We start from the raw sequence: 19067 nt of genomic DNA, 5'->3' as shown, positions 1-19067 counted from the left end.
TACAATAACAAACGACCAATAAATCTAAAATGGAAATTTTTTCAAACAGTCCCAGCATCCTTACTTCAGCGAAGTTCAACCAGGACTCAACCTAAAAAAAACTGCGTGATAGGAGAGAAAGGACATAAATAGACATGAAATGAGGCACTTGGTATCTACCAAGTGACATATAGCGATCGTAATTTCTGTCGTTCTGTCGGTCCTGGTTCTGCTAGACTTCCAGATAAGCTAGGACGATGAAATTTGGCAGGCGTATCAGGGACCAGACCAGATGAAATTAGAAATTTTCGTCTCCTCGATTCGACCATCTGGGGGAGTGGGGGGGGGCTGTTAATTTGAAAAAATTAGAAAAATGAGGTATTTTTATGGCACTTGGTATTTACCAAGTGAGATATAGCAATCGCAAATTCTGTCGGTCGGCCTGTCTGTCTGTCTGTCTCGGTTTTGCTAGTTTAGGCACTTCCAGGTAAGCTAGGACGATGAAATTTTGCAGAAGTATCAGGAACCAAACCAGATTAAATAAAGAAATTATCGTTTTCTCGATTCGATCATCTGGGGGGGGGGAGTGGGGGGACGGTAAATCGGAAAAATTAGAAAAACAGAGGTATTTTTAACTTACGAACGGGTGATCAGATCTTAATGAAATTTGATTTTTGGAAGGATATCGTGTCTCAGAGCTCTTATTTTAAATCCCGACTTGATCCGATGACATTTGGGGGAGTTAAGATGGGGGAACCTAAAATCTAGGGAAACGCTTAGAGTGGAGGTATCGGGATGAAACTTGGTGGGAAAAATAAGCACAAGTTCTAGATACGAGATTGACATAACTGCAACGGATCCGCTCTCTTGGAGGAGTTGAGAGGGGGGAGGGGTAATTCTAAGAAATTGGAAAAAACGAGGTATTTTTAACTTACGAAGGAGTGATCGGATCTTGATGAAATTTGATTTTTGGAAGAATGTCGTGTCTCAGAGCTCTTATTTTAAATCCCGACCGGATCCAGTGACAATGAGGGATTGGGGGGGGGGACCTAAAATCTTGGAAAACGCTCAGAGTAGAGGGATCGGGATGAAAGTTGGTGGAAAAAAAGCACAAATCCTAGATAAGTGATTGACGTAACTGGAACGGATCCACTCTCTTGGGGGGAGCGGGGGGGGGGGGGCTAATTCCGAAAAACTAGAAAAAATGAGGTATTTTTAACTTACGAACGAGAGATTGGATCCTAATGAAATTTCATGTTTAGAAGGACCTCGTAACTCAGATATTTCGTTTTAATTCCCGACTGGATCCAGCGTCATTGGGGGGAGGGAGGGGGAACCGAAAATCTTGGAAAACGCTTATAGCGGAGAGATCAGAATGAAACTTGGTAAGAAGCATAATCACAAGTCCAAGATACGTGACTGACATAACCCTACCGGATGCACCCTCTTTGGTAGAGTTGGGGGGGGAGAAATTAGAAAAAATGAGATATTTGTAACTTACGAACGGGTGATCAGATCTTAATGAAATTTGATATTTACAAGGATCTTGTGATTTAGAACTCTTGTATTAAATCCAGTTCAGATCCGGTGATATTGGGGGGGGGGGTGTTGGAGGGGTTAGCCGGAATTCTCGGAAAACGTGAAAATCGAGGTATTTTACGAATGGTTGATTGGATCTTAATGGAACTTGATATATAGAAGACTCTTAATTCTCAATTCTTAATTCGAATCGTATCCGGGGACATAGAGGGTTGGAGGGGGAAAGAGTCATTGGACTGGATCCAGTGTCATTGGGGGGAGGGGGAACCGGAAATCTTGGAAAACGCTTAGATTGGAGAGATCAAGATGAAACTTGGTGGGAAGAATCAGCACAAGTCCTAGATATGTGATTGACATAACCAGACTGAATCTGCTCTCTGTGGGGGAATTGGAGGGGATGTTAATTCGGAAAATTAGAAAAATTGAGGTATTTTAAACTTAAGAACGGGTGACCGGAACTTAATGAAATTCGATATTTAGAAGGAACTTATGTCTTAAGGCTCTTATTTTAAATCTCGTAAATCTCGACCCGATCTGATGACATTGAAGGAGTTGCAGGGGGAAACTGGAAATATTGGAAAACGCTTAGAACGGAGAGATCGGGATGAAAGTTGGTGGATAGGATAAGTAAATGTTGACACGTGATTTACATAACCAGACTTGATCCGCTCTCTTTGTGGGAGTTAGAGGGAGGGGTCCGGTGCTCTGGCGAGTTCGGTGCTTCTGGACGTGCTAGGACGGTGGAAATTGGTAGGCGATTTAGGTACATGCACAGATTGACTTGATTAAGTTGTTTTCGCCGATTCGACCATCTGGGGGGCTGAAGGGAGAGTAAAAAATTTGAAAAAACGAGGTATTTTTAACTTACGAGTGGGTGATCGGATCTTAATGAATTTTGATATTAAGAAGAACCTCGTGTCTCAGAGCTCTTATTTTAAATCCCGACCGGCATTAAGCATCTACTTTTCCTTTTAAATTAATCCATTGATTCTTAGAATTTTGTTAGAGCTCATGCCATATGAGCTCTTGGCTCTTTCGACCTCGTCACAAGTGCCATAAGAGCTCTTAGCTCTTGTTGCCTAAAGATTCTTCTTCGATTTGAATGACCGCACACTAATTGCCTTAATTTTTTCTTTCTTCTGATTTGAACTTGTTACACAATCATTTGAGTGACTGCGCATAATTGCCTTCAGTTTTTCTTTGGTTTTGATGACTGCAAAGTAATTTCTTTAACTTTTTTCGTTCTTCTTTGATTTGAATGATTGCACAGTGTTTGTCCTAAGTTTGTTTTTTCTTTGATTCGACTGATTGCACAGTAATTTGAATAACTGCAGAGTAATTGTCTTTATTTTTTCTTTCTTCTTTGATTTGAACTACTGCACAGTCATTTGAATGACTGTAAAATGATTACTTAGAATTTTTCGTTCATCTTTGATGTAAATGATTATACAGTAATTGGCCAAAGTTTTTTTCTTTTTTCTTTCTTCTTTGATTCGAATGACTGCACAGTAATTTGAATGGCTGTAAAATGATTACTTAGAATTGTTCGTTCATCTTTAATGTGAATGACTGCACAGTTATTTGAATGACTACACAGTCATTTGAATGACTGTACAATTATTGCTTAGGTTTTTCTTTCTTTTTCCACTTAAATTACTGCACAACAATTGCCTTAAGTGTTTTCTTACTAAACCACTTTCTTTTTTTATACAGCAGCAGCTGAAACCCAGTAAAGATTGTACCTCGGCTCATATAAGCACACATTTAAAAGGCGGACTTTTAAAGAAACCGTTAAGTGATAAATATTTCCTATGTGACGCTATTATAGAATTCGTAATTTGCATTCAAATTCGAATGAAGCTTTCTTTCTTCAAGCTGCATAAAATATATCAAAAGATTAGGGGATGTTGCAATCGGATATTGCAGAGGAAAAAGGATGCCAGGATTTGGCTAAACTCGTCCCTGGGCTATAAGAGATATTATTTTACTAACTTATATTTACTAAAAATAATAATGTATTCAAAAATAAACAACTGTCAATAACAATATAAACAATATTAGTCTACTTGCCTCTCTTTTCACCCTCTTGATTACAAGAAATTGCATTGTTAAGAAATCTTTTTTTTCTTTAAATTAATATACAATAATGTTGATCCACGTCTGTCCCTCCATCTTAACAATGTACATGATATAAAGCAAATTTTGGTTATTTATTTTTATTAAGTATGTAAATAATAGTAAAATAATGTAGTAAATAAAGCAAATAAATACAAATGAGGAGTTATTTTTTTTTTAGAATCTGTAGGAAGACACATGTCTTAACAACCTCAGAGTTTGAAGAAAGCCCGAAACTTCTGGTGTGCCTGACTTGAAAGAGAATATAGATGGCATTAGTAGTCGATGGAAGGATCTGATGGATAAGATGAAGATTCACGCTGATCTCCTAGAAAAATCAAAAGAGTTCCAAGAACTGTGCGATCACTTCAACAGTTGGCTTTCAGACAAAGACAAGATGATGGGTGTCCTTTGCCCGGTTGCTTCAGACCCCCTTCTGCCCATAATCAGCTTCAACAAGTTCAAGTTCTCTATGATGAATTTAAAAAACAGGAGAGAAATATTCCAAACCTTGATAACCTAGTTTATATACTTATGGAATCTACCAATCGAAACAGTTCTGAAGCTAGAAAAATTCATGATCGAGTTAACGGAATCAATTCGAAGTGGACAGATCTGATGGGTCGACTAGAGGAACGTCATAAGCTACTCAATGCTACTAGATGTATGAGTAAGCAGTTTTCGGCTAATTTGAATCAGCTGCTTGGAAGCTGTGCAAAAAATTTGCAGATGATTGCGATGACCTGTCCATTGTGAAGGGGGATATTGAGGAAGCACTCAAACATGTCAATGCCTTGGAAGATCGAATGAAAGCTCTTTGGCCTCTATTAGCTGAAGTAGACGCTGTTGGTAAGTTTGTTTTTTTCAGTTTATTTTCGAAGCTTGTAGGCTATTAACAATGGTTATCAATAGGTTGTATCTCAAATATGGGAACGCGTTCTAAGCTCACACTGGTTATATATGAAGGAACACAAGAAATGAAAAAAAAAAAAAAAAAAAAAAAAACACAAACGCAGGTGGTTTTTAGTCCATGAATAAAACAAAAAGACAAAGCAGATTTTTTTGAATATATGTACTGCTGAATACTAGAGAATTTTGTCGCTCGAGTAAAAATCTCGAAAGACGGTTTGGGCCCAGAACGATCCATATTTTTGTCCAATATGTGGCAAATTTTAAGATCTTGAGTATAGAATAGGACAGTACTACTTGTCTCTTGTCGTATTTTTGGGGGCCTGTTCCCCTAATTCAATTTTTGTTTTTTTTGGTGGCATTACGTTTAGGCTTATTTGAGAAAATGCCTTTAATTTGTATTATTAATTAACAACGGTTATTAAGGTAAAGCTTCAAGCTACTCAATTAAAAGCTATGAAAATGCTCTCATACTTTATTATTTGATTTGCAAAAAAAGGAACGCAAATTAAGGTTGACTACTCTTTGGATGAGACTCTATCACTAAGTTATAAAATTGCAATAAAATACTCGTTTTCCAATTTGATGAGGGCATTTTTTCTTCAGGAAAGATGGCCAAATAGGCGACATCGAGGGGGTGCATCCCTTTGTCAATACCTAGCTTTGTTTTGGGCTCGAGATTTCTTCCCCAAGGCTCATAGAGGCTGCGTAACACGTTAATGTCTTAGACTTCAGGATAGTAATCACTGAAGACTACACTCAGTAATCCCTATTCTGAACCCCTATCCTCAAAAAATCCCGACAAATACAACAAATACGGACCCGACCCAAGGGGTCTTCAATCCTGAAGACCCCTACCCCTGCGCATGATTTTGAAAATTATTTTTTTTTATGTTGAATTCTGAAATATTTTTTGTTTTATTTATATCTAATACTGTCTTATGGATGATATAACATTACCATTGGAAATATTATAAGAATACAAAATATAAATTTAAAGTATTAGTGAAAATAAAGTCTGATTTTTTGATTGGTCAATTGGTATCTTACGCTATATATGTAACCGTGAATGTCGAGATTCACTCGTGAATGTCAACAAAAATATAGTCGCTTGGTGTATTAAATAAAAAAAAATACAAGTTTTTTAAATGAAAGTAAGGAGCGACATTAAAACTTAAAACGAACAGAAATTACTCCGTATATGAAAGAGGCTTTTTCTTCTGAACGCCCCGCTCTTTACGCTAAAGTTTGACTCTTTCTCTCAACTCTACATTTTAAAACAGTAAAAAACTTTAGCGTAAAGAGCTGGGCGTTGAGAAGGAAAAGCCTCTTTCATATACGGAGTAATTTCTGTTCGTTTTAAGGTTTAATGTCGCTCCTTACTTTCATTTAAAAAACGTGTTTTTTTTTTATTTTTTATTTCTTAACGTTTTGAAGCAATTCATGTTTTGATTTTGGCTCTCCGCTGAGGAATAATTAAAACAAAATTTGTATATTTATTTTTTTGGCTAAATGGCTTTCTCATAATTTTGATCGAATTATTTTAAGAAAAAAAGGGCGGGGGAAGAAGCCTAGTTGCCCTCCGATTTTCGGTTAATTAAAAAGGCAGCTAGAACTTTTGATTTTTTACGAATATTTTTATAAGTAAAAGATATACTTAACTTATAAATTAGCTTACGTAAAGAACTTTTGTATTCTCATGTTTTTATTACATATATGAGGGGGTTCGCCCCCTCGTCAGTACCTCGCTCTTTATACTAAAGCTTAAATTTTGTCCCAATTCATTAAGATTGACCCCTGAATCACAAAAGCCGCAGAATAAATAGTTGAAATTACTAAAGATATTTAGCGTAAAGAGTGAGGTATTAAGAAGAGTTGAGCCCCTCATATGGGTAATAATTTATGTTCGTTTTGATTTTTAATGCTGCTGGTTACTTCTAGCTAAAAAAAAACGTTTTCATATTTATTTTTTCATTGTTTTTTTTTTTTAAGTAATGCTAGTAAATCCTGTGCTCCCTTCATGGAAATTTTCTTCCCCCATGACAAATTCCTCGATGGAAAGTTCTCCCAGCATATCTCCCTCTTCTCAACCCCTGCTTCCAACCAAAAATCCTCCTGAAAACGCCTGTACACTTCCCGATAACCATTACTATATGTAAGCACTGGTCAAAGTTTTGAACTTGTAACCCCTCCCACGGGGACTCTGGGGGATTAACTTCCCCAAAAACATAGTTATAAGGTTTTTCGACTACGCTCAATAAAATGGCTATCTCAGAATTTTGATCCGTTGACTTTGGGAAAATAATCAGCGTCGGAGGGGGCCTAGTTGCCCTCCATTTTTTTTGGTCACTTAAAAAGGGCACTAGAACTTATCATTTCCGTTAGAATGAGCCCTCTCGCAACATTTTAGGACAACTGGGTCGATGCAATCACCCCTGAAAAAAAAAAAAAAAAAAAAAAAAAAAAAAAAAAAAAAAAAAAAAAAAAAAAAAAAAAAACAAATAAACACGTATCCGTGATCTGCCTTCTGAAAAAAATATAAAATTCTACATTTTTGTAGATAAGAGCTTGAAACTTCTACAGTAGGGTTCTTTGATGCGCTGAATCTGATGGTGTGATTTTCGTTAAGATTCTATGACTTTTAGCGGGTGTTTCCCCCATATTTTCTAAAATGATGCAAATTTTCTCAGGCTCGTAAATTTTGATGTGTAAGACTAAACTTGATGAAACTTATATATTTAAAATGTGATTCTTTTGATGTAGCTATTGGTACCAAAATTCCATTTTTTAGAGTTTTGGTTACTATTGAGCCGTTGTCGCTCCTTACTAGAGTTCTTTACCACGAACTGTTTGATTTCTGAAATATTTGTTAAATTCCCGACTTCCACCAGTGCATATTGACGTTCATTGTCGACTTATTGACGTTCTTTCATAGTGGATATTGAATATCGACTAATTTTGAATGTTTAGCATTTCTGAGCTTTGTATTTTCTTTTCCGACATTAAGTCGCTATACGCTTTTCCCCGATCTTTCTGGGAGGAATGATTAAGAATGTAAAGCACTCAGGACGTTTTTATTGAGAAAATGAAATAACAGTAATGAAAAATTTCACGTAGCGCAAATTCTGGATATGTGTTGATTGCTTAATTCTCTACCCTTATCTGATTGCAATATTGCTGGAGCACCAAATATTGAAAATATTGAAAGAATATGGCGTGCTACTGCTTTTGCCCTCTTTGTTTTCAAAGGTCGTAGTTGAACAAACTTAGTTAAATGATATATCATTATGGACTTAAATTTGCCATTTCCGTTTAACTGCAAATCTATCAGATCAATTTGGCGTCTTGAGTTTAAACTAGAAATGATCATTGGTTTCACAATGCTGGTCTTAGGTGCACTTGGTTTCATTTGTCAATGTTTGCATGAATTTAATTACAACATTACAACCTCATATGTCATATTTTTGCATCTATTTTGCAACTCGTTAAGCATACGTCTTCTTCCTTTGTGGCCTATTCTGATTTGAGCTTCTTAAAGTATACTGAACAATTCTTCGTTTGTAACATAATACTGTATATTCGTTTCTCCTAGTTATAATGTTACAAATAACTTTTCTTTATGATGCCAATTCATTGCAGTATCCGTTCCAGATAAGTCAGGGTATTGGAATTTTTTTTTATCAAAACGTTGATAAAACGTTGTAACAAAACGTTGCTGTCATCATCATACTTTGCATCAAACCTGACACAGACTTTGCATAAGATCGGCAAAGTTGACTGAATCCAGGTCAAGATAAGGATTTGATTTTTTTTTCCTATCTTATCTCTCAGTTAGAGATAAGGATTGGGATTTAAGAATTGGGATTTTTTCCTCTCTTTTTGACATTCACTAGATTATATCTGTGATTGTCGACATACATCGGTGAAGGTCCGAATGCACAAGAATGTGATGAAATATTTGACCTTTCACTGACGTATTTGGTGTTAGTTGACATTCACCGGTGAAAGCCGAAATTTACCATTTTTGGACATTCACCGGTGAAAGCCAACATACACCATTTTTGGACATTCACGATAACATATATACCTTAAAAATTTAAGAAAAAATCTAGCAGTCAATTTATAATAGAAAACAACTCCATTTGCTGTTCAGCAGTTTTTGATGGTGGCTTGCCGGCAAATGATAAAAAAAATGGGCAAAAAATCAGCAAAAAAGTAAGTAAAAAAATGTGGCACCAAACGAAGTTATAGCATTCCCTTGAAGGTATTAAATAAAAAAAAAAAAAAAAATTCAACTGAAAGTAAAGACCAACATTAAAACGAACAGAAATTATTACGTATAAGAGGGGGTTTGCCCCCTCGTCAATACCTCGCTCTTTACGCTAAAGTTCAAATTTTGTTCCAATTATTTAAGAATGACCCCTTAATCACAAAGGCTGTTTAATTAGAATAAATAGCTCTTTTGAAAGTACTGTAAAAACTTTAGCGTAAAGAATGAGGTATTGAAGAGAGGGTGAACCCCCTCATATACGTAATAATTTCTGTTCGTTCTTAGTTTTAATGTTGCTCCTTACTTTCAGTTGAAAAAAACTTGTTTTTTATTTAATTTCTGATCGTTTTTTAAATAATGATGGGAAATCTGGTGCCCCTTCATGTAAAACCTCTCTTCCCCCATGAAAAATTCCTCTATGGAAAGATTTTCCCACGTAACCCCCCCCACCTGAAAAAATCTCCCTTGAAAACGACTGTATACTTCCCAATAACCAATACTATATGTGAGCAATCGGCAAAGTTCGTAACTTGCAGCCCTTCCTCTGGGGACTCTGGGGGATTAAGTCTTCCTCAAAGACATCAACTATGTGAACAAAATGGCTATCTCAAAATTTCGATACAGTGACTTTGAAAAAAAATAAGCGTGTGAGGAGGCCTAGTTGCCCTTCATTTTTTCTGGTCACTTAAAAAGGGAACTAGAACTTTTAGTTTCCGCTCGAATGAGCCCTCTTACGATATTCTAGGACCAATGACCCCTGGAAAAAAATATAATAAAACAGGCATCCACGATCTTTCTTCTGGCAAAATAAAAATCCATAATTTTGCAGATAGGAGCTTGAAACCTCTATAGTACTGTTCTCTAAAACGCCGAATCTGATGGTTTGATTTTCATTAAAATTATATGACTGTAAGGGGGTACTTCTCTTTTTTTTTGTAAAATAAGGCAAATTTTCTCAGGCTCATAACTTTTGATGGATAAGAATAAACTAGATGAAACTTATATAATTGAAATCAGCATAAAAATCTGATACTTTTGATTGTTTTGATTCTTTTTGAGTCTGTTGATTCTTTTGTTTTTCTTTAAACACAAATTTTCAAAACAAGTGCTTCTCTTTTATTACAGTATTAGTGCCACTTATAGATTTACAAGTAGCTGGCGTTTTAGAGGGTTCTTACATAGATTTAGGTCCTCCCTACTCCTAGTCGTAAATAGGGCAGGAGTGGTTGACCTCCACATCGGATGATCCTGAGCAAGAGACCACAGCTCATTAAGCGATGATTTTATAATTCTTACCTCATCTTCTAGAGAACGATCAATAGTGGTCTGTTGTCTTACCACTCAGCTGGAGGCCCAGAGGAGTCCAGCACCAAACTTCATTGGGAAGTCGCCCTTGCTTCATACGAGTCACTTGATCGCGGTATCGGCACCTTCTAAGTCGCACTTAGTCGGCTATTTGAGGTTGCTCGGTGAGAAACATAATCTTAGTACTAGTTACTCTATCAACACAAATGGTCACGAGCATTCTTCCCAGGCAATTGTTCCAAAATCCTAGTAATATTTTATGTACAGATCTAGAAAGACTTCAGTTTTCGTGTACTAGTGTCAATACAGAGATTCTATTGCTGTTGAATAAGCGCAGCTTCAACTTCAGAGAATACTTGCTAGACCTCAAAATACTATTTAATTAAGAGAATGCTGAACTTGAATGCGTAATTCAAAGGATCATCTACCCTGTCGCAACTGCCGTTTTGAGTTATTGTACTACCTACACTAGATACTTGAATTTACTGACTTCTTCTGTTTCCAGTTCCCCGAATTTAAGACCTGTTGGTAGCAAAGTGATAACGCCATTTGACATTACCTCGGGTTTGCTCACATGGATCTGCAGGCCAGTTTGAGAGGCTCTTGAAGCTAGCTCCTCAGTCTTCCGTTGCATATTTTTAAGTCATCCTTAAGTTCACTTTTGCTCTATTTGGCCGAGACACCGTCCCTTGAATTTATTATCCTGAGTACGAAAGAAGGCTGTCAGATGAAAAAACCAGAATCGAGGAAAACCGAAGATTTGATTTTATTAGTAACAAAAGCAACTGCCGATGCCCCTGTTCATCAAGCACCATTCTCAACTGAGGTTGCCGAGTGAGCCCTCAGATGATTTTGGCATATCTGTATTCCACCGGCAGCTCCTAGTCGAATTACCCCATATTGCATGGTTGGTCGCGTCCGAGGGGCAGATCTTGGACGAGGTGGAAGGGCAGTTTAAATAAGTTCCTCAAAATGACATACATTATCGTTAACAAGCCTCTCCCCCTTAGCTCATAGCTGCAGATCGGTACGGTTAAAGGACTAAGCTTGCGGCACACTCTACACCATTTACCATGGAGCATGAGTCAAGTCAAGTAAAAGCACACGAATAGTCAATGTATCTAACTTGAAAACCAAATCTCTTGAAAGTGACTCTCGGATAAAGAGAAGTGTAAAGTGACTAGGAGAAAAAGCTTGCATAGATAGGTTCTAAAACCATACTGACTACACGTGTCGTGAAAATTATTCTTGTTTGGTTTGTCATTTTTGTTCTCTTCATTTTATTTTTTTTTTGTACGAAAAAGTAGCCAACGTTTTCAAATTTCTCTGCTGGCTGATTAATCTGCTGTTCTGGTGTAAATATTTTACTTAACGGACATGCGTCTTGATTCAGAACAAAATGCCACGAAAGCAAATTGCCTTGTATCTCTGAAGACCATAAATCTGCTCAAAACCGTATAAATCCTGGATGATTGTTAAGGAAATATTTGATGATAATCATTTAGATGTAAATCCACTTATTTAAATGGCGCAAAATTTTGACAATCTAACTTTTTTTTTCTGCTTTTTTCATCGTTCTCCTATTTCTTGTTACAATTTTTTACAATGATTTACAATTGTAACGCTTCGTTTTACAGGCGACTTTAATGAACAACTTCGCGACTTGGATCACTCCCTTTAGAGATGTGAAGATTGTCTTTCCCCTCACGATGCGTTGGGCGATACTGGACGAGATCCTAAAATGCTTGAGTGCATGAAAGCGATTCAAGAGGAAACTAAAGCTCTCGATCAGAGGCTTGTCGCACTAGATGGAACAACACAAGCTCTTGTAGATGGTGCATATAAACATGGATCAAACGCCTGTCATATTGCAGACCAAGCTGAAGCTATTAGGGGACGATATGCAGACCTGCGCCAGCAGCTTGAAGAAAGATGTGCTGCTTTGCAAGTGGTATTTGAAGCTGCAGCTGAATTTTTGGTCAGTTTCTATTTAGTAAAATAATTGAAAGTGTATCGTTCCTAAGTAGAGGTGTCATTTGAGGTTCTCAGGCTGAGACTATACTCAGTCTTAATAGAAAACGAAGGTTTTTATTCTTGTCGTAGTAAGTGCTCTACTGACCCTCAGGGGTGTTAATTCACTAAATTATTGGGGGAGGGGTATACGTTTTTCAAAATTGAGAGAAGGGATTTTTTTTTCAATGTAAATACCAAAAAAGATGTTTTTCTATATACCTAAAATATATAACGTATCCTTGTGGAACTGTGCTTGGACGCAGTTAAACTGGAATAGACTTGGAAAATCCAATAATACAAATTTTTAAACTTAGTGAAGGAAGAATTTTGTCATCATACTGTTTTAGTTCAGAAGAGGGAATTATTATTATAATTGTTGTTATCATTGGATGAGCTTAAACAATTATTGAAGCTCTTGCTACAAAGGCACATTGCATCCACTTCAAAACACAAGGGGCTATTAGGGCCTTTTCGAGCGTGGTAATTTGAAATAGGACTCGTCTATCTGTTTTTCCTAGGCATAGAAGCCTTCCTTGGTAGTGCCAAGGTATCCACCATTGTTTCCTTGAAGTTGAGAACCCCACTCACCAGCTTCAGACCGGCTTGGGCAGGAAAGATTGAAGGGGAGAGCCAGCGATCAGCGGCTGTAGTGCTTGATCCTCAGAACTGGTTCTAATAAGATAACCTCTTTTCCCCACCTTGGATTGTTCTTCAAGGTATATTTTCTTATGCCACAGTCAGCCTTTCAGATGTTGAGGAGGATTGACCGTTTGGGCAGCAATTACTGACCTCAATCTGTCCAGTCTCGGCAGGGTATCCCAAAAAATACTCCGCCTTAGGGTCAAGGCGCTGGCAAAAACGGCCAGTGGCTACACGTTGACTGACATTAGCAGTAGTAGGTCTTTATTTGTTCCTACTACTCCAGGGTCACACGAGAATGTTGCCTACCGCCCTCCCACCAAGGGGTTGATAAATTGATTCCTCCCATAAAGGTTGATAAATTGATCTGTTTTCGCAGCTAGTTTAGAAGGGAATATTATACTAAGATTACCAATTTTGTATTCGCTTTCAGTTTTATTACACCCCTCCCTCCTATTGCATGGACATAGTCCTTTATCGAATGTTAAGTTCGCTGGGTTTTCTTCCTTTTTTCCTCATTTATGAGTCTAAGTAAATATTTTGCTGTTGCATTGTTTATTTCATAAGAAGGAATAAACTAGACTGTAACCTAAAAAATGGACAAAGAGACAACATATCCCTCGTAACCTTAGGTAAAAATATTTATTCTAAAATAAAAAATCATCATCTACACATGTTTTTTTTTACTATGTTTGTTGTTTCTCAGAGCCAACCCTCAAACCATCCCTGGGGGGAGGAGTCTCATCCCTCACTAAAATATCTTGAAAGAATGCCACATTAACTCATTCTTGAGAGTGATATGTAGTTGCGTGGTTTTAAAAGTACCGCTTTTCATTACAGACGGAAACGATAAGGGGGATGCTTTCGATAATACAAATGAATAATATTAGAAAGTCTTACACAACAATTATGAACAATGAAACTAGAAAAGTATATTAACATGACAAAAAATAAAAGTTGTGTGTGTTAAGCGTCTTATTAGAAGAAATAAAAAGTGAAAACATTTTATAGCTATTAGTCTAATGAAAGTATTGTAATTTCAAGAACAGTAATATGCACAAAAACAAATAAACACAAGTATATAATATTTTATGATAATTCAAGTTATTTACCGAAAGTTATTAGCTTAAATTTAAAAGAAAAAAAAAATACACAAAAATGCAAGTTCGTAGCATTTATGAAACTTCTGAGTTACCTACCTAAAGCTATTAGTCCTGTGAAATTTCTGCAATAATAATAAAAATGTATGGCTGAGTGTACTGTATCTTTTGTCTAATTTACTTTTTTCGATGTTTGCAATTTGTTGTCTTTTTTTTTTAACCTCGGTGCATGTAAACTAGGTGCTGGAATATTTGTCAACAGCATCAAAACAACCTCGTTTTGTTCCGCTGATGTTCTGCTGATCCTCCCTGTTATAAAAAACCTAACAAATGGTTTTGACACTTATCTCAGACACCTCCTGTAGGTGTGACAGCGAAGATTCCTGATGTTTATGTGAACTTTCCATCTAAGATGAAATAAAAATGCAAAGCCAATATAAGATAAATAAAAGGCTGGTCGCATGTAGCTTTTTAAGGTGTTGGATTTACCAAATCGTTGTTGATTTGCAAAGAACGGTGCCGATTTGAGCTTGAAAAATTTTCTAATATTCATTGTCAGCTTACAAAGATAGTGCCAAATTTCATCATGATTATAAAAAAAAGTCTTCAATCCTCAGCAGCAAAAATCCTTCTCTTCAGCAGAAAAATCAAAGAATTAAATACTAATAGTAATTAACAGTTAATAATCAAAGAACTTCATAATTTAATAAGGAAAAACCTTAAAATTTAATGAAATTTTCTAAATGAAATAAAAAATTAAAAAGAATAAAAATTTCAATCATGAAGGAACTTAATAATAATGATAAAAGAGCTAAATAGTAAGTTGAGATCAATCATGCAACTAATGATAACCTACAGTTGACTATTGATCTCCATGATGTTTAGACTTGAATATCTCGCGAAAAGGGCATTATTTTTGTACCACTATCGTTTGCCCACTGAGCTGGTGAGTTCTGTTCCTGAAAAAGTTACGTGTGTTGGGCCCTTAAGGAAAGTTTAAAAGAATTCTGAAAAGAGAGAGTTGAGCATCGTGTCTCCACTGATTTAAAACGAAAGCAGCTTTAGAAAGTTTAAGTGGTCTTCAGAATCTTTGCTGCGGTTTGCGAAAACCAATTTTGTCACTGAAGACAGCCCTGTTTGTGTTCTGGTTGTATATCTGTGTTGCACAACGAGGCCAAAATGGTGTAAACAGCCCAGTGCTTTTTCTTTGCTTTATCTACAAGGCATTGGCCTACCGGAAATGATACCGTCAGTATCTGTCACCGGGAACCCCTTTTGTGAGTCTTCAAGGAAAACAGCCTTTTGTTTAGAGAAAAAATGTGATACTTATTAATTGTTTTATAGGAGGTGCTCAAATCTGTCACAGTTGATCTATCTTCATTGGAGCAAGAATTTGACAGTATGGAAGCACCGGCTCGGTTATTGCCAGTTGTTCAAACACAGCTGGATCAGGTGGCTGACTTTTTCGCTCGGTTGCAGCAGTACCATGACCATCTTGAGGAGACTCGCAGCGCAAGTGAGAAACTGACAAAACAGGGAAGAGATATTCAATCAAGTACAGATCAGATTACGAATATGGAAAAGCATATACTCAAGCTGGAAGAGAGATCGAAAGCTCGTAATGATGAATTGGAAAGAGTTCTCGGGAAATTGGAAAGTTTCTATGGACTGTTGGATAAGGTTTTGATCAATATTGAAGAGTCTTCCAATGAAGAGGTGAAGTTTAAAGCTGTTTAAAGCTGATCAGGCAGCAACAAGCTGAATTCAAGGTATGAACAGATGTTCTTATTTAATAATTTTCTCTTGTTTTTTCTCATTTTTAGTTTTTTGGTGTATTACAATGAAAAGATGACAAAAGTGGAAAATTGTGAGTGGGAAGTTGGAAATTGTAAGCGGGTAAGTGGAAAAAATAACAAAAGTGGGAATTTTTAGATGGGAAAGTGGAAAACATAACTGAAGTAGGAATTTGGGCATTGATTTGAAATTTTGGATTTTTTGTCGTCTTTTGGCCTCCAGAGAGAATGGGGAAGGGGGGGGGGATAAATCATTGCTTGTAATGGATAATATAGTATCCGATTTAGAGGGACTGTTGGTTACTTTGAAGTCTGAGATCATAACCCGTATAAATTTTTTCAAATGCTCACCAAAGAGTTTAGGGGAATACCTGTTGATAAATGTGTGAACTAATTGAGAAATCATTCAGCCAAAATATTTGACAAGTTCGGCTAGATACTATTTATATCTTGGGAACATATCGAGAAGGGATGAACAGATTTTTTTATTTCATGCTTTTACCGTTATTCTTTTATTATTCTTCTTATTTCTTTCCTGTATCACAATGGATAAATATAGAAAAAAACGTGAGAAATTTTAAGCTAGTTAATAAGTCATGAAAAAAAGACAGTTACTCTAAGATTTCACCCAATTTAAGTTAATCGATTGGAAACGCTCGTAGAAGAATATAAAATACATTTTGCATATTTATATGTATGTTATATGTGATGTTATGTACGGTGTACGTGATATAATAACGCATATACATTGTTACATTGATGATGAATTGAGAAAAGTTGAAAAAAAGAAAAATTTTCAAATTTTGAATTTTAAATTAATTCTGTCCATGGTTTTTGTTAGCAAAAAAAACTATAACCTGTGGGTGATCTATTGATAGCCAATTATTCACATTTTGAAAGTATAACTGATCTAGTATGAATTTCGTCTTTTTTCGTACAAGTTTACACTAAAATTATCTCACCAAATATTTCGAGCGAGATTGGAGAAGGGGAGCAATCGATTTGACAGACCTAAATCGATATCTCAGGTGAAATCAAAATAGTTGCATTAAAAATACGGTAAAATTTATATTGATCATAAAGTTTAGTTTGGTATTTCAAAAAAGGTAAAGTTCAAAATAAAATATAAAAATTTATAATAAAATTGTCCTAAAAATTGATGACTGTAAAATTAAAGGTCACGGAAATGTTTCATTTTTATATTTCCTGTGAAACACGTGGGTTTGCTACTATTCTAGAGATCATGGATAATAATAGTTTCAGGTTAGTTTCATGGGTAACATCTATTCACCAAGCTGGAAGTTATGACATTACTTGATGAGGCCCTAGATGGTCAATCATTTTGATCAAAAGTTTCCGTTAATCGATTGATGTGTGCTTTTGAAGGTTGTCTTGAAAGTTTTGCTTCAAGCTTCAATCGAATCTTCAATCAAACCCTTGAATCTCGATTGAAGCTAATCTAACACACTGTGTCTGGTCACAATGATTCAGTCATTCAAACTTTCTATCAGTCACAGTCAACGCTTGACCTAAGCGTCAAATAGGTTCATAGACTTGAGTCAATCCATTGACGGAAGCTTTTGGTCAATATAATTGACCCTCTCAAACCTCCTTTAGACGTTTCCCTAGAGTATAATCTAAACTTACTCAAAATTGGTAAAATTCTCTCATTTCCAAGAAACCTTTTTATTTTGTTGTTATAATAATGAGGGAGGAGAGGGGAATGCAAAGTAAACATGATCCCTGTCTCATTAACCGTTTTTTTTAGCACAGAGGTTCTTGCATAAATATTTGCTTTGTCTTTTCATCGCGCTTCTTCTCCACTAGACGAAAATTTACCCTCGTTATTTGGTTTCTTGTAGGTTTTTTTTTTTTTTTTTTTTTTTTTTTTTTTTTTTTTTTTTTTTTTTTTTTATATATATAAAAACGTACGCTAGAAACTCCAAAATATAATTCGGTCGATATATAAACTGTATCTCTTAATGATGGCTAACTCCTTAAGTTGATAAATTAAAGCCGCTTGAGCTCAAAGACAATAACATATCAAAAACATATACAGGGAATATAAATCTTGAATTGGTAGAAGTATCCTTATTTACACGATTTAAGGAATAATTTTTTCTTTATAATTTTAAATAATATTTTAGGAGTTCTGTGAGAAGCTGAGAAACCCATTGGAAGAAACCGTCCTGGAAGCCAACACTGGTCAGGGATTAGTTCAATCTGCAACACCAGGCGTAACCACTACTAAGTTGGAAGGTGATATAGAGAATATTAATGAGAAATGGAACACATAAAAGGCTAAGGTGAATTCATCTTTCTTCAGGAGTGTTACTTGGAAGCGGGAAGCTTTCCCTTCCTAGTTTTTTATGCCCCCGGCCTAGATTTTGAAAAATACCATTTTTCAGGCCGTTCGAAGCTAAAACCCAGATTTGCCGCTCCCATATCTCGGTTTGCCCCCTAGAACCCAGTTTACCCCCCCCCCCCCTTCTAAAATCCAGTTTTTTGAAAATCTTATCAAAACTAAGATAAGCTTGCATAATTTAAGTATCTGCAGAAACAGGTATATCTTTACCTTTTTGGTACTATTTGGTTCATTTTTTGTCCTCTTCACTTGATTTGGAAATATTGGCTCCAACTTTGCCCCCCTTCCTAAAGATTTTGACAAGGTTACGCCATTGTATTCGTATAATTGAAAACCTGGTCAATTTCAATGAAGCCCCAAATAAGAGATTAAATCAATTAATTATTATTTGACTCGCAATCTTTGCACCTGTGAAAAATTAGAAGTCCAAATCTCCTTGTCCAAATTAAGTCCCAAAAAAGTCCAAACTAGTTGCCATCTGAGGTGAGAAGACAGCTCGCACATCTCGAGCAACACCTTGGGCAACTCCGTATCCAAGCATCACCCTGTCTTCTGTTTGTGCTTGAAATATTATATTATACTTATCTGAAAACATAATAGATTAGGAAGGAGGGTTTCTTTCTTTTATTTTATAGCGTTTATGATTTTTATCTTTTTAAATTTATAATTTTTTTCTATCATTTTATCAGTATTATTGAAGCTTTACCGGTTCTCAATGCTTTTATTTAATTTAATTATAAATTTATTCAATCTAAATTCGTTTTCATTTCACTATTTCTTATATTTTTACAAATATGGGAAAAGTTATATGGAAGTACTTTTTTTATTAAATGGTTGGCTTGGATTCTTTCCTAGGTAAGTCCATCGTCCCTTAAAAATTTTCCTTCCTTTATTTATTGTGCTTGTTAATTTACTGCTAAAATAAATCAATCTTAATGAAATTTCATTTTATTGTGTTTTTGCATCAATCTTTTTCTGAGTATCCCCCCTTCCTCTGGCCTTCTGTATGTAACTCGATATAATTACGCTTTAAGGCCGAG

At 35.9% G+C, this 19067-nt stretch overlaps 1 protein-coding gene across 3 annotated transcripts in view; it reads left to right on the top strand.

Annotated features, from left to right (window-relative positions):
- Window positions 1-19067, top strand: part of LOC136028371 (microtubule-actin cross-linking factor 1-like) — a 150957-nt gene that overhangs the window by 23151 nt on the left and 108739 nt on the right. For 2 of the 3 annotated variants that reach the window (XR_010617817.1, XR_010617818.1), the window contains exons 2-5: window positions 3815-4482; window positions 11755-12095; window positions 15214-15638; window positions 17810-17968. Coding sequence is in view for 1 of the 3 variants with exons in the window: in XM_065706167.1 (XP_065562239.1) it covers window positions 11859-12095; window positions 15214-15606 (630 nt within the window). In the remaining 2 variants the exon portion in view is untranslated. Of the gene's footprint in view, window positions 1-3814; window positions 4483-11754; window positions 12096-15213; window positions 15639-17809; window positions 18033-19067 lie in introns of those variants that run through there. The other variant, XM_065706167.1, reaches the window with a different exon arrangement.

The sequence above is a fragment of the Artemia franciscana genome, chromosome 6, assembly GCF_032884065.1.
Source record: "Artemia franciscana chromosome 6, ASM3288406v1, whole genome shotgun sequence".
Classification (NCBI taxonomy): domain Eukaryota; kingdom Metazoa; phylum Arthropoda; class Branchiopoda; order Anostraca; family Artemiidae; genus Artemia; species Artemia franciscana.
This window is presented reverse-complemented; position numbering and strand designations above follow the sequence as displayed.